Source organism: Cuculus canorus, chromosome 3 (assembly GCF_017976375.1).
Source record: "Cuculus canorus isolate bCucCan1 chromosome 3, bCucCan1.pri, whole genome shotgun sequence".
NCBI lineage: Eukaryota > Metazoa > Chordata > Aves > Cuculiformes > Cuculidae > Cuculus > Cuculus canorus.
Window position 1 is genome coordinate 62,461,988 of NC_071403.1, and position 14,846 is coordinate 62,476,833.

Genomic DNA, 14,846 nt, shown 5'->3' on the forward strand with positions numbered 1-14,846 from the left:
TGGGCTTGGAGAACTGCTAATCAGGACCCAACAGAAGAGCAAGAATTAGTCAGTTTGCCCACTTTACCATAGTCTGCTCTTCCTAAAATATGCCTTTTTCTGTTTTCTTCCTTCCTAACAACTGAACAAAAATGAAATATTGGCATTTAAAAATAAGTGTCTATAATTAATTACTTCATCACCTTAAAAGAACCCTAAACCTCCAGTAGCTGGGTTTTTAATTAATCATAATCACCACTCCTCTAGACAGCTTAGTGATTTTCAAACTGCATTCCACGGTGTACTCCATGATGTCCATGAGAAGTTATGAAGACAAGCAAGCCTTTTTGAGCAGACTTCAGATAGCTCAGTAGGAGTCTGGAGAAGTGAAAATCATTGTTCTGTCTGTTCTTTCTCCTTATGTCTCCACATCAGCCTGCACAAACAGCTTAGTCCCTTCTAGTCAAATCCTTTTTTTAATAATAAAACCCAGCACAATTGTGATTGTTTTGTTCTTCCTGTTTAATTGTTTTTTTCACCAGACATAGCAAGGAATACTCTAAGACCAAAGGAGTCAGAGTTTCATACTTAATGGACATCTGACAAGCAAGAAAGAGAAAATCTTAGTATATTGTTCTCTCTCACTACATTTTTCTTAGTTTTTATTAAAAAACTGCTTGGTAGTCAGCAACAGAAGAGAGTGTTCCAGGCTACCTCAGGTAAGATTTTGTTACTATTTCTATCAAAATAAATAGTTGGACACAGGGCTAAATTGCTTAAAGGACTCATTTTTTAAATTCAGTTCCCTGAAAATCTATTATGGATAAGGATCATGTATCAGAATCTTTCACTGAAAGAAAACCAAATTAATCGAGCTCCTGGTATAAGCACAAAGCTGAAAACAGCTATAATATATAAAGGATTGCTTGCATTATTAGTCCTTGGGACATCTATAACATGCTAACTGCTTCCGAAGTGAAAAGAGAAGTCATTATGGTTCCCAATCCAGAACCTGATGGGCAAATGTCAGTTAAATATGGGGTAAATAAGGCTGTAGGTGAGGGGACACCTGTTAGATGTTAACCAGAAGACAAAGCACACACAACGCTGCATCCCAATTAACAATAACAGGCACAAAAGAGTCCGAGAGCTGAACCACAGTATAAACTCCACGTGATTCACTTTAATGCGTTACTGGCAAGAGTTGCAGTGGAAGATTTCTGGATTAGGCTGGGATAGTGTTAATTTTCCTAAGAGGCTGAGAAGGGGCACAGTACAGGCAGCTGACCCAAACTGACCAAAGGGATACGCAATACCATGATGTCAGGCTCAGTATGAAAGAGGGATAGTTGGCCATGGGGTTGGCGATGCAATTGGTGGTGCAGTTGATGGTATGGTTGGCAACGTGGTTGGCAGCACTGTTCACAGATTCCAGATCAGGAACATGTGGGGCATCAACAGCGAGTGGTTTGCTCTGCACATCATTTGCTTTATATATTCTTTTACTGTTATTGTAGTTCTGTTTTTTTCTCTTCCTTTGCTGTCCTCTTAAACTGTTTTTTATCCCAACCCACAAGTTTTACATTCTTTGTTTCCAATCCTCCTCCCCATTCCACCAGGGGTGGGGAGGAAATGAGCAAGTGGCCTCATGGTTCTTTGTGGCCGGCTGGGGCTAAACCACGACAGAACTTTTTGGCACCCAATGTGGGGCCCAAAGGGTTGGGATAATAACAGATCTGACCAGAATGTGTTAAAATAAATTAGTTACATGCGTTTATTATATTAGTCACTGGTCACAATGTGGCTTTGTTTGTCAGCATAGTTGTTATGTAAATCCTTATATGCAGTATATATCCCTTGTGATGCTCTTTATCACCTCTAAGAAATGGAAAAAGATGATCATGATCCTGTCTTGCATAATATCGACTTATAACATATGATAACATAACTGAGACCATGAGGTTGGCTGGCATGTGTGTGCAGTGCTGCTGTCATGTCTGTACCTCGGGTGCCACCTCTTGGAATTTGTTAATAGTTGCACCCAGTCTGTAAGGAAGATAGGAGAAAAGGGGGTACTTTCCCCTGCTCTTCCATCTGCCCTTTATTCCTCAGGCTAGTTACAACAACTTTGGAGAATTTTGAAAAGCCAGTATGCTCTTATTGCTATGTCTCCTGAACATGCCTCTGGTCTTACTTTTTATATATAACCCTTATATGTAGGGTTATGAATAATTTTAAGACTATCACCCAGAGATCTGCCCCAAGGCTGGACAGGCGTAGATGATAGGGCATGTGGGAGAATATGGGTGCTTATCTAGAGAACTTCTCACTCCCCAGTGGTTTGGAACCTCATTCCCAAACAACTACAGGGCCCTGATGGAGTGATAGTATGTTTGAAAGGAAAATGGCTGTGGCTATTCCAAAAGAGGCACAACTTACTATATTGTGCTGGGCCCTAGACAGTATCAATCAAACACTGCTCGATATTATGCAGTACTTTCAGGGGAAAGAGAGGGAAAAAACCGCAGGTATTGAGGCGACTCCAACCCTTATGACAGGCACTGTGGCTACTCCAACCCCAGCTACTGGCACTATGGCTACTCCAGCCCTGGCTACAGGCACTAGAACTGAACCAGAGAACTAACCCTTGCCATATAAACCACTCCTATACAGAAGAAGTACAGGAGGAAGAGGCAGAACCACAGATAATCACCCCACACCCTCTTCCTGAGTGAGTTGTGAGATACGTGAAAAGATTTCAGCCACCATCCAAGCAAGCACATTGTTACCTGTTTGTTTCAACGGATAACAGGGCCAGTAGCTTGTTATTCAAGGGTAGGGAAGCCAAGTAGCCGGGATCACTGTCTAGAGAAGGGGGCATTGACAAGGTGATTGGAAGAAAGAGCCAAGTCCTCAGCCTCTGCAGGAGACTTCTGTCAGGTGTGAGGGAAAGGTACCCCTTCAAGGAGGATGCTCCATGCCATCCAGGCAACTGGACCACCACAGAGAGAGGTACCCAGTACCTCTGGAATTAGCTGAGCCAGAGGTGATTCATAATGATCCAAATAACAAGCAGTTACCCAGAGATCCAGACGAAGTCAAATGCACATAACGCATGTAGTGGAAGTTTCTACAGAGCGAACCATCACCAAATTCCAACTCAATGGCAGTAATGTTCGGAAAGAAGGCAAGGCACAAACAGTGCATGAAGTGGGTGGCCAGCTCCAACAATATAAAGGAAGTTTCTCTTTCTCTCTACGGGCCTACATTTCAGCCGCAGAAAGACTGTCCAAAAAATTTGAAAACATGTCAAAAATGCAGCTGGTGGTGTGGTTCCCAGATTTCACATCAGGAGCACACGAGGCATCAGTTTTCCGGGTGGTAAGTGGTTTGTGCTGTGTATCATTTGTTTTAAATATCCTTTTGTTATGGTAGTTATTATTTTTTTCTCCTCCTTTGCTGTTCTGTTAAACTGTTTTTATTCCAACTCACAAGTTTTACCTTCTTCATTTCTGATTGTCTTCTCCATCCCACTGTGGAGCAGGAGGGTGAAGAGTGAGTAAGCAACCACATCGTTCTTTGTTGTCGGGTGGGGCTAAACCATGACAGACATGGGCATCTATTTCTTTAACATCTACGTCACTAATCAGTAAACGAAAATATATTTCAGCCGCTTCAAATGTGGCACCTAACAAATCTGAAATCGTTTCACCCTCTCATCTTTCTAGAACATTTGTTTCTGCCTGCCTATTACAAATATCTTGTTTATTATTTACTGGGCACATTTCTCAAAAGTAAAAGACCAGAGCTATATACTTAGAATTGGCAAACTAACAACAAAAAAATCCACCTCCTTGTGACAGCAGTTTAATCAAATGGCATTAAATATGTCTTCCCCCCCCCCCCCGCTTTATGCACTTTCTAAAACCAGATCATTAAACTTCCATAATATCCATTACACAAAGTTATTTACAGCTGTCTCCAGTGAGTATTTCTTGGGCTGCAGGTCATTAAAGAATAAAGTATTTATCACAAATACTCCAGATGTACTATTTGGGCTTTGTGATTTACTATATATAATCCCATTATCCCTTCTATTTAATTAATGCAATAACTGAACAACATTACATGCACCATAAATTTTGAAATCTAAACCACAACTGACATTTCCTATTATTGCATTTCAGGTTTTAGACTTAACATTCATTTTCTTCTGAATATTCATGTTTGTAAAAGCTTTCTTCGCAAAAGCTGAGAACAAAAGGGTCATAAGTAAGCTGTAATATAAATCTATTTTATTTCTTTTCAACAGAAAAACATAATTGAAATTCTAATTTTGTAGAGACTTCCACTCACCTTAAAACCCCTGTTCTATGAGAAATTAAATTACTGCATTTCTGTCTCTTACCTATCATAGTCTAGCAAAAAGAAGGTGGTTAAGCAAGTAGGCAGTGACCAGAACACAGATTGTGTTATGAGTCGCACAGCACACAGCAGCACTCACATCCTCTTTGCTCTAAAAAGTTATCCCTTCCAAGGTGTTGCTCATGTATTTCAAGAAAAAAAAAATCCCCTCCAAATCTGTCTGGCTTACAGAGGGCTCTGTTGAAGAAGTGCAAATCCTTGGTATTCTCTAAAACAAAAAAAAAATCCTTTCCTTGTATTGAGACAAGTGAGCCACCTGCAAGGAGAACCAGGAAAGCATGCCCACCACCACCAGTCAGAATTACTATTGTGTGCTGAGGAAGAAAACCAACTTGGACCAGGGAGGTGGCCAGTGACACCCTCTCCCTGATCCAGCTGTTGAGCGGCCTCATGCACCAGGAGAACCGGCTATTCACAAGCTCCTAGTGAAGCCACTGGTCTGGGAGCTGCCAGGGGCTCAGCACCTCACAGCGTTAGGTCCCTATTAAAAGCACCTCCCCAGCTTCCAAAACTTCATCCTTCCCAAAACTGCAGCATGTTACTATGGGCCACAGCTTTCAAAACTGCAAACCCAGTCTGTGTTCCCTGGCAGCCAGTGTGGAAGACTATCAATTCCTTGGCTATCGCAGCTCTGAAGGCCAACCATATCCTGGGCTGCATCAACAGAAGCGCAGCCAGCAGGGCAAGGAAGGTGATGCTGCCCCTCTATTCCACTCTTGTGAGACTCCACCTGGAGTACTGCATCCAGTTCTGGAATCCTCAACATAAGGATATGCAGCTGTTGGAACAGAGGAGGGCTACAAAGATGATAGAGTGCTGGAGCATGTTCCATACGAGGACAGGCTGAGAGAGTTGGGGTTGTTCAGCCTGGAGAAGAGAAGGCTCCGAGAAGAACTCATAGCGACCTTCCAATAGCTGAAGGAAGCCATATAAGAAAGCCAGGGAGGGACATTTTACAAAGGCATGTAGTGACAGGACTAAGGGGAATGGGTATAAATTGGAGAGGGGCAGATTTAGACTAGACATGAGGAAGAATCTCCTCACGATGAGAGTGCTGAGGCACTGGCACAGGTTGCCCAGGGAAGCTGTGGCCGCCCCATCCCTGGAGGTGTTCAAGGCCAGGTTGGATGGGGCCTTGGGAGCCTGGTCTGATGGGAGGTGTCCCTGCCCATCGCAGGGAGGTTGGAATTAGGTGATCTTTAAGGTCCCTTCCAACCCAAACTATTCCATGATTCTATGATTCCTTGCTTTTATAGAATTGTTCAGGTTGGAAAAGACCTCCAAAACCATCCAGTCAGAACGTCAGCCCACCACCACCATGCCTACTATACCAAGTCCAAAAGGGCCATGTCTACCTGCTTTTGGAACACCTCCAGGGATGGTGACTCCACTACTTCCCTGGGCAGCCTGTGCCAACGCTTCACCATTCTTTCAGTAAAGTAATTTTTCCTAATATCCAATCTAAACCTCCCCTGGCACACAATGAGCCGGAGCCTGTCACGAGAAATGTCTCCAGAGTGGTTTTTACAAGGCAGAAGCCCTGAACCCAACCAGCTCTGCAGTTTCAAACCCCCTCCCGGTACCGCTCCTCTCCAGCAGCTCCCGCGGGGCGGGTCCGAGGCGGCAGGGGCGGGACACACGTCACCCCGCTCGCGTCATCCCGAGCCGCCGGCGCGCGGCTGCGCACTGGGAACAGCCGTGCCGCTTCCGGGAGCCTGACCTTCCGGGAGAGCGGGGGCGGCTGGAGCGGGGCAGAGCCGTGAGGGAGTGCGGCACGGTGAGTGAGAGCGGGGCGTGCGGAGCGGGGAGGGAGGGCTGGGAGTGCGATGCAGGGTGGTGAGAGTGGAGGAGTGAGAGCGGGGCGGAGCTGTGAGGGCGAGGCGGTGCGGGGCGTGCGGGGGTGTGAGTGCAGTGTGGTGAGTGCGACGCGGTGCAGAGCGGGGAGTGCGGAGCTGGGAGTGCGATGCAGTGCGTGCGGGGCAGCGAGTGCGGAGCTGGGAGTGCGGGGCAGAGCTGTGCGTGTGGAGGTGTGAGTGCGGTGCAGGGTGGTGAGTGTGGGGGAGCTGGGAGTGCAATGCAGAGCGGTGCGTGCAGAGGTGTGAGTGCAGAGAGTGCGGGGCAGGGCAGGCAGGTGCGGGGTGGTGAGGGCGGAGCAGTGCGGGGAGGGGGCAGGACACTTTGGAGCGGTGAGTGCAGTGCAAGGTGGCGAGCACGGAGTTGTGAGTGCGGGGCAGCAAGTGCGGTGCAGTGCGTTGTGGTGTGGCGAGTGCTGTGCAGAGCCTTGGAACTGCAGTCGGGGTGGCGGTGGAGGCTCCCAAGCCAGTCTGGAGTTGATGGGCTTTTGGATAACCACAGTTGCGGTTTGTGTCCAGGACAGCAGCGAAGATGTCAGCACCAACGATGGAGGAGCGGAAGGCGTGCTGGGGAGCACGGGACGAGCTGTGGCAGTGCTTGGACAGGCACACAGAGGATGATGCCAAGTGCAAGGAGCTGCGGCTGGCCTTCGAGGCGCGGTGCCCGCAGCAGTGGGTGAGCAGCCATCCTCCCGCTCCGTGGCTTGTACGGAGTGAACAGAGCCTTTCCATGCGCACTGGCCACAGCAGTGAGGAGGGATTGCATTTACCTGATTAATAGTAGCCACTCTGTAAACAATCCGAGGGCTGGAGCACCTCTCCTGCAAGGACAGGCTGAAAGAGTTGGGTTTGTTCAGCCTAGAGAAGAGAAGGCTCTGGGGAGACCTTATAGCGATTGTCCAATGCCTAAAGGGGCTACAGGAAAGCTGGGGAGGGGCTCTGTACCATGGAGTGCAGGGATAAGATGAGGTGTAATAGTTTTGATGGAGGGGAGATTTAGATTAGATATTAGGAAGAAATTTTTTTCTCTGAGGGTGGTGAGGCACTGGCACAGGTTACCCAGGGAAGCTGTGGATGCTCCTTCCCTGGAGGTGTTCAAGGCCAGGTTAGATGGGCCCTTGGGCAGCCTGATCCAGTGGGAGGTGTCTCTGCCCATGGGAGGGGGCTTGAAACTGGGTGATCTTTAAGACCCCTCCCAACCCAAAATGTTCTGTGATTCTGTGACTCTTGCTTCTTGGATTGCAGAACACATGCAATCTTAAGACTTTCTTACAGATAACCCTATGCTCTTGTCAAACTTAACTTGGTTTGCACACTTTCAGTCTTGCTGGGAAATTAAAACTCTTGAGCAGACCACTGACTGGCCCAGGAACTATGGACAGCAGCATAAAGTATATAGGGAAAAAAAAATACCTTCTCAGACTTTCAGATAATTACACAAATATACAGGCTTTTTCTTTAAGATAATTAAAAAAAACATTCCGAAAGGTACCCAAGATCTTGAAGCACACAGAAATTACTGTCAGTGAAAGGCTAATATGGAAGGGAGGTGACATGCAGGACTTCTAGTTGCATGGTGTCTTGACTGGCATATGGTGCATTCTTGTGCTTGCAGTAAACCATCAGCTTACATCAGCTCACTCATATGCATTCCTTAGTTTCCTAAGATCAAACTACAATTCTTAACTGTTTTAATAGGCATTGCCTTTTAGGAATGGCATTGTCCGAGAGGCCCAACAGTTCCTGTTGGAGCTAGTAGACTGAAGTCAGTTTAAAATATGGGTAAATTCACAGTTGCTGTACTGACTTACACCTTGAACACTGCAGTTCTGTCCTATGTCATCAGGAGTGGTGATTTCATCTGCCAGTGCTTTGCACCATATGCATCAGTGGCTCTAGGTGATGAATTCAGAGGTCACAGAGTCTGTAATACCATAGAAAAGCTGCTGGACTTACCTTTGTATTACAAATAATCTTTGTTCATAGCAGTGAAAACAGCAAAGCAATAGACTACCTTAGACATTACTTCTGTCCATGGAAGTAATGCTGCGTTTATGACAGGAAACTGGAAGTTCACTTTCAGAATGGTAAAATACCTACAAAACCCAAACCCACTCTGTTTCAACAGAGAAAGAAACTCCTAACTAGTCTATTAAGTTAAAATCCTTAAGTTCAGTGATCAAAGATTGTTTATTCCTTAGTTGTCTTGCAATGCACAAAGCCCTTTCCTCTGCTAGTTTTTTTTCTAATGAACACCTTCTCTTTAACAGGTAAAGTATTTTGACAGAAGAAGAGACTTTTTAAAATATAAAAAAAAGCTTGAAACAGAAGGGTATCATCCTCCAGAAGCTGCTGGAAAGTCTTAAGTACTCTGCTTTCAAATTAAATCTAGTGAGAAGTAACTATGGAAGGAGGAAGCATGGGAAAGCAACAGAAGCTACTTGAGCTCAAGAACTGGTAACCTTACTGCCTTCCCTGAACTGCAGGCTGCTGTTGCTGTTGCATGGTTTCATGCGTCTGTTGAGAAGAGATGATCACGGACAGCTTTCTCGTGACTATAAGTCAAAGAAATATGGTGCCGGACTGTCCACAAATTTAAGGTTTGCAATGTATAATTAGTCAAATTTTTTCACAGGAATAAACAATTATTTAATAGTGTAATGTGCATATTCTAAAAAAAAAATATTTTTCACGAAGTGAACAAGCTTTTTGTTAAAAGAAATAATCCATTCCACCTCCATCTCTTTGTCAAAAGCAGGTGGTTTAGATTAATTTGTATTTGTCATTTACAAAGTATTTCAAATATTTTAAAATGCAGTTTAAATCAAATCATAAACTACTATAAACTAGCAGCTACTGTAAGTTTTGAGTGTGGCTGGAGGAAGGCTTCGCTTCCATTTCAAGCATGGTCACCATAATCGAAATTACTGCAATAAAAAAAATCATGTTTTGAGGTTAGGCTTGTAAGTGGTACCGCGCTGATATTCTAATAGCAGAAAAGTCACACACACCACATGCAATATAAGTAGTATTTATTTCCAATACAACAGTTTTATTTAAGGAGGTAAAGTATTAATAAGGCATTTAAAAATCAGTCTGAACTATGAGAGCAAAACATGCAAAACTTAAGAATTCTCATTCACCCTGAGTTTGTATCTCATCTATTCAGAATTTCATGTTGTAGCACCGTAAGAAGTCACCCAGCTGTACTATAAGGCATGAAACTCTTGGCAGTTATTTTTGTTGTTTCTGCTTGATCACTTGCTGCCTTGTGTATTCCCAAATCAGCAGAGCGCCACTTACATGAACATTGAGTGATCGAATAATACCCTGCTGAGGAATTTCCACACAGACATCCAGGTGGTGAATCAGGTTTGCTGGGATTCCTTCATGTTCATTTCTAGTAAAGAAGAAACAGTAACATATCTGGGGAAATACAGATGTACTAGAAAGCAGAAGATGCAAAACCAATCAAAACACAATGACAAATGGTGCATCTGCCTTCAATGTATGATGGATTAGGACAAGAAATTACTGTTTTTTACAAAACAGTAATATGTTACAGATACAAAGAAAACATGGGATACCTGACTAAACTCTGATGTAGGAAAAACTGGTAGAGCACTTCATCTTTAATTCACTGGTCCAGCAATAGGTGAACACACAAACTAAGGACTCCCTCTATGCCTTTATTGTGAAACTATCCATATAGAGCGAAATAAAAAGCTACAGAGGATACAACCAGGGCATGAAGCTGCTGGAACAGTAAGGAAGCACATCTGCCCACTTTGCATTCAATGAGGTCTTGCTTTAATGAAGTGTCAAGACTGAACAACAGTGACTTCTCTGAGAAGCACTATTCTGTAAGATCAGAACTTTCAGCCTTGAACTTGAAATGTTTCTCCTCTTTGGAATGAACATACCAGAAGATACTTAAGGTTATCAGTAACTAAGAACTTTAACTAGAAGAGAAGAAAATTATTGTAAGAAATACATTCTGAAGACAAGCTACATATAAAAAGGTTTGAAAAACAGGTATTTCTGCCCACTTTGTCATAAAAGGATAGGGAGGCCATTCCTCCTGGTTTCAGTGGCACTGCAATCCCAGTAGCTTTCTGACTTGTAGGCACTTTCCTCTAGGTTTCTTGACGTAGACTTCTCTTTGTCACATCTAAGGCTTGCCTGCTTATAGGAACTGCTTATTGCTTTACTCTGAAGTACTCTCAGCCTATGCTTGCACTGCTAAAACTTGCTACCTTGTCCTGTGCCTCACTGTTAATTTTTAAAGCATCTCCCAGCTATGCACACTCGCACTTCACTCCAGTCCTCACCAAGTTAAGCCGAGCAAACAAAAGCCTTCCCCTCCTTGCTGAGCTCACCACAGCCTACAAACATAGGGTCCCATGTTACTAAAGTCAAGAGATGATATCCTATCACACCTTGAAAAATATAATCAATGCTATTGCTAACTCCACTCATAAAAAAGGGGGTTATATGGATATGGTATGGATAGGTTAAGTATGGGGAGGACTGTTAAGGAGTAGTTATCAATATATCTTACTCCTCAGGACGCAAAGCCAGTCTCTGCTGTTTCCATAATCTTTCCATTCGGGGAGGACTGTTAAGGAGTAGTTATCAATATATCCTACTCCTCAGGACGCAAAGCCAGTCTCTGCTGTTTCCATAATCTTTCCATTCTAAATATCCTTTTACCATTGTCACTTGGTTTTCATATCACCACACTCCGACTAGTACAAGGGACAGACTGCCAGAGGTAGACTTAGAAAATAAGTGTGTGGTCTTACCCCAGCAACAACAGTGACTTCTCTGGAAAGCAGTATTCTGTAAGATCAAAACTTTTAGCTGTCTGCTCCACACCAATAATAGTGTAGCCTTCTGTTTTTTTCTGCTGTAAATAATCAACAAGCTGAGATGGTTTCACCTGTCCATCAAAAGTAGAGAGAAATATACAAATATTTAAATACCACCATTTGTAAACTTCTGAAGTTACTCTAAAAAAATCAGTTTACTTGGACAGTTTTTAAGATGAATTATTTTTATCCCTAAAGCCTCTGTGCATATACGTAGCTTAACATTTTAAAAGCTCTTTAGTAATAGCACAGAAGGTTCAGTAATGCCAGAAAACAGGTTGAAAGCCTGTAGCCATGAAGAGGTTGAAAACGTGCTGCAGGTCAGAAAAAAAGACTGAGGAACCAACAGGAACCTTGTAGTTGGTGTATAACACAGGCCACTGATCAAGGAGAGCCAACCAAAGAAGCCCTCTTCCTACAGTTACAGGAGGCTTCATGCTCACAAGCTGTCATCCTACTGGGACGCTTTCAACGACCCTGAATATACTGGAAAAGTAGCCCAGCAAGCTGTAGGCAATCCAGGAGACTCCTGGAGTGCACTGAAGATAATTTCTTAATCCAGCTAACAGAGACCCCTACCCGAGGAGATGCAATACTGGACCTGATAGGGTAACCACAGCAGTGGATGCAGGAAAACCAATGGATGTGGTCTGTCTGGACTTCTTAAAGCTTTTGACACAGTCCCCCACAACATCCTTCTCTCTAAACTGGAGAGATATGGATTTAATGGATGGACTGTTGGGTGGATAAGAAATTGGTTGGTTGTATTTGGAGTAGTTGTCAACAGCTTGGAGTCCAGATGGAGATCCGTGACAACTGGTGTCCCTCAGGGGTCCATACTGGGACCAGTGCTGTTTAATATCTTCATCAATGATACAGACAGTGAGATTGAGGACACCCTCAGCAGGTCTGCAAATCACACCAAGCTGAGTGGAGCAGCTGCTACACCGGAAGGACAGGATGTCATCCAGAGGGACCTGGACAGGCTGGAGAGAAACTCATGAGGTTCAACAAGGTCAAGTGCAACGTCCTACACCTGGGTCAGGGCAATCCCCAATTTCAGTACAGGATGGGGGATGATGTGATCGAGAACAGCCCTGCGGAGGACTTGCGGGTGCTGATTGATGAGAAGCTCAACATGAGTCAGCAATGTGCACTCACAGAAGGCCAACAGTATCCTGGGTAGGGAGGTGATTCTGCCCCTCTGTTCCTCTCTTGTGAGACCTCATCTGGAGTACTGTGTCCAGGTCTGGAATCCTCAACATAAGAAGGATATGGAGGTGTTGGAACAGGTCCAGAGGAGGGCTACAAAGATGATCAGAGTGATGGAGCATGTTCCATACAAGGACAGGCTGAGAAAGTTGGGGTTGTTCAGCCTGGAGAAGAGAAGGCTCTGAGGAGACCTTATAGCCACCTTCCAGTACCTGAAGGGGGCCGATAAGAAAGCTGGGGAGGGACATTTTACAAAGGCTTGTAGTGATAGGACTAGGGGCAATGGGTATAAATTGGAGAGGGGCAGATTTAGACTAGACATAAGGAAGAATTTCTACACGATGACAGTGACAAGACACTGGAATAGGTTGCCAGGGAAGTTATGGATGCCCCATTCCTGGAGGTGTTCAAGATCAGGCTGAATGGGGCCTTGGGCAGCCTAATCTGGTGGGAGGTGTCCCTGCCCATCGGAGAGAGGTTGGAATTAGATCATCTTTAAGGTCCCTCTTAACCCAAACCATTCTACGGTTCTACAAACCTACTCCACTAATACAACAAACAAAAGATTTCTAATGCTTCTAACAGTTGCAATCCTTAGATCTGAATGTAAAAGAATCACTCTTGCATAACGACAACGTGCATAGTTATTTAACCTGGAACTCCTTCACAAAATAATAAAACCAGCCAGAAATGAAGCTGAGCTCCCATACATGCCTGCATAACAATTTGTGATAGCTTTCAGTGAAGAATTTCTGAGTTGTCTCCATCCTACTCTTTAAACTGCTTATTTGTATTAAATGCCAATGTCTTCACACAACAGAAGATCTATCAGTAAATTTCTGTACAGAGATTAAGCAAGACGAGTCCATCAGCTTTGTTTTATGCAAACCACACTACAGCTATCTCGTTTAGAATAAAATCTTAAACAGGCTGAAAATAAACAACGTGGGGGAAAAAATGAAAAAATTGCACTTAATTTTTTAAATTACTTCCATCTGAAACTTGAAAATACTTGAGAACCAGATTATTAAAAATTATCACAAACATATTTCCTACCAAATACTGAACATAAAGGTTGAAACCCTCATTTTTATAAGCCAGATAATAGGTTCTAAAAGTTTGGCACAAGTTAGCTTCAGGCAAACTTAAATATTATCCCCATGAAATTACCTAAATCAATGGACCAAACAGGATAAATGAAGTTTTGTTCAACTTTTATAAGTAAACATCCAATTCCAATGCACCACTATAAAACACAGAGTAACAATGACATCTCAAATAATCAGTTTATCACAGCAATAAGAAATTAAAAGTATTTAAATTCTTTTTTATGAGGTTGACCCAAAGTTCATACCAAAACACTCAAGAATAGATCTCAGAGATAACAGTTGGAGCTCCTGTTAAATAAAAAGTTCATTTTTGCAAGATAAAAGAACCAAGAGACTGAACTATGCAGCGGAGAAAATGAAAATTCATAGCACACATTTTAGCTATTAAAATGTTTCCATTCACCTCAACAAGGGGGAGCCACTGCTCTGCAGAAACACTAAGATGCTGAAACTGCTTGTCCTGTATATAATGAAGACTGCCAACAACTAGTGCAGACACCCCAAATATTTCGCTTGTACGACATAAACCTACAAACAGAAGAATTAAAGTGATTTTTGTGTAGAAAATAAACACCAAGCCAGAATATTTTAGCAAATGAAAAAGGATAAAGTAACCATATCTCTTTTGTTTTCTTTAGCCCTCTCATTTTTCATCAGTTTCAGGTGCTTCCTACATCTTTTCCAAGCCACACCTTGTTCCACATGATTTACCAGGGGGAAAAAAAAAAAACCCCACCAAGGTAGGTAACTTAGCAGAAGGATAAAAATTAGAAAAGCACTATGTGCTAACAGCAGCCTAATCTAGTGGGAGGTGTCCCTGCCCATGGCAGGGGCGTTGGAACTGGACGATGTTTAAGGTCCCTTTCAGCCCAAACTATTCTGTGATTTTATGTCTGACATCGTGCTTCTACAATATTAATTACACAAAATAAAGTATACAAAGCCTCAGCAGGGATGAATGGACACACACACATTGAAGCTCTAAATCCAGCAACTGTTCAATGAAAGGCTTGAGAGAATGACACATTACAGCCTTACAGTGCAGCCAGTACCAGCCTGAGGGTTCATTTTTCATTAACAGTCTCACTGCAGTGATTTAAACTTCTGAGAAGAGCAAGCACAACACAAAGTATGCACAGGATTTATTATATCACAGCTTGCACAACATTGTGAAGGAGTACTTAATCAGGAATAGGCATTTTCCTGTCCCACAGTCGTAAGAAACTCACAGGTCTATGAGATTTGGTTTACTCGTTAAGGAAAAAAATCTAAAAGCAAATTATTTCTTTTAACTGCACAGACAGTTGTAAAACTCAACTGTAAAAAAGAATATAAAAACAGGAAGAAACTGAACACGATTTACAACAAAGTTCTATTTAATTAATGAATGCTTTGTG

The 14,846-nt window shown here is 43.3% G+C and overlaps 2 protein-coding genes across 3 annotated transcripts in view; one reads left to right on the forward strand and one right to left on the reverse strand.

The window, feature by feature from the left end:
* The first annotated feature begins 6,063 nt into the window (after positions 1-6,063).
* LOC104060342 (cytochrome c oxidase assembly factor 6 homolog) lies at positions 6,064-8,925 on the forward strand. The gene is made up of 3 exons (XM_009562126.2): positions 6,064-6,181; positions 6,777-6,933; positions 8,528-8,925. The coding sequence occupies exons 2-3, from the start codon at positions 6,790-6,792 to the stop codon at positions 8,621-8,623; spliced, it is 240 nt and encodes a 79-aa protein (XP_009560421.2). The 5' UTR covers positions 6,064-6,181; positions 6,777-6,789; the 3' UTR covers positions 8,624-8,925.
* Positions 8,926-9,298: 373 nt separating this feature from the next.
* TARBP1 (TAR (HIV-1) RNA binding protein 1) overlaps positions 9,299-14,846 on the reverse strand; it is a 40,853-nt gene continuing 35,305 nt past the window's right edge. Inside the window, exons 28-30 of one of the 2 annotated variants that reach the window (XM_054062423.1) lie at positions 13,853-13,977; positions 11,063-11,199; positions 9,299-9,657 (exon numbers count right to left, since the gene is read on the reverse strand). In XM_054062423.1, the coding sequence (XP_053918398.1) occupies positions 9,492-9,657; positions 11,063-11,199; positions 13,853-13,977 (428 nt within the window). In that variant the 3' untranslated portion in view covers positions 9,299-9,491. The remainder of the gene's footprint in view (positions 9,658-11,062; positions 11,200-13,852; positions 13,978-14,846) is intronic. The other variant, XR_008449108.1, reaches the window with a different exon arrangement.

Bases quoted from the DNA above. Each gene is read 5' to 3' on its own strand.
- LOC104060342 (XM_009562126.2), top strand. From the start codon at position 6,790: ATGTCAGCACCAACGATGGAGGAGCGGAAGGCGTGCTGGGGAGCACGG. The intron at 6,934-8,527 runs GTGAGCAGCCAT...TCTCTTTAACAG, and splicing joins CGCGGTGCCCGCAGCAGTGG to GTAAAGTATTTTGACAGAAG.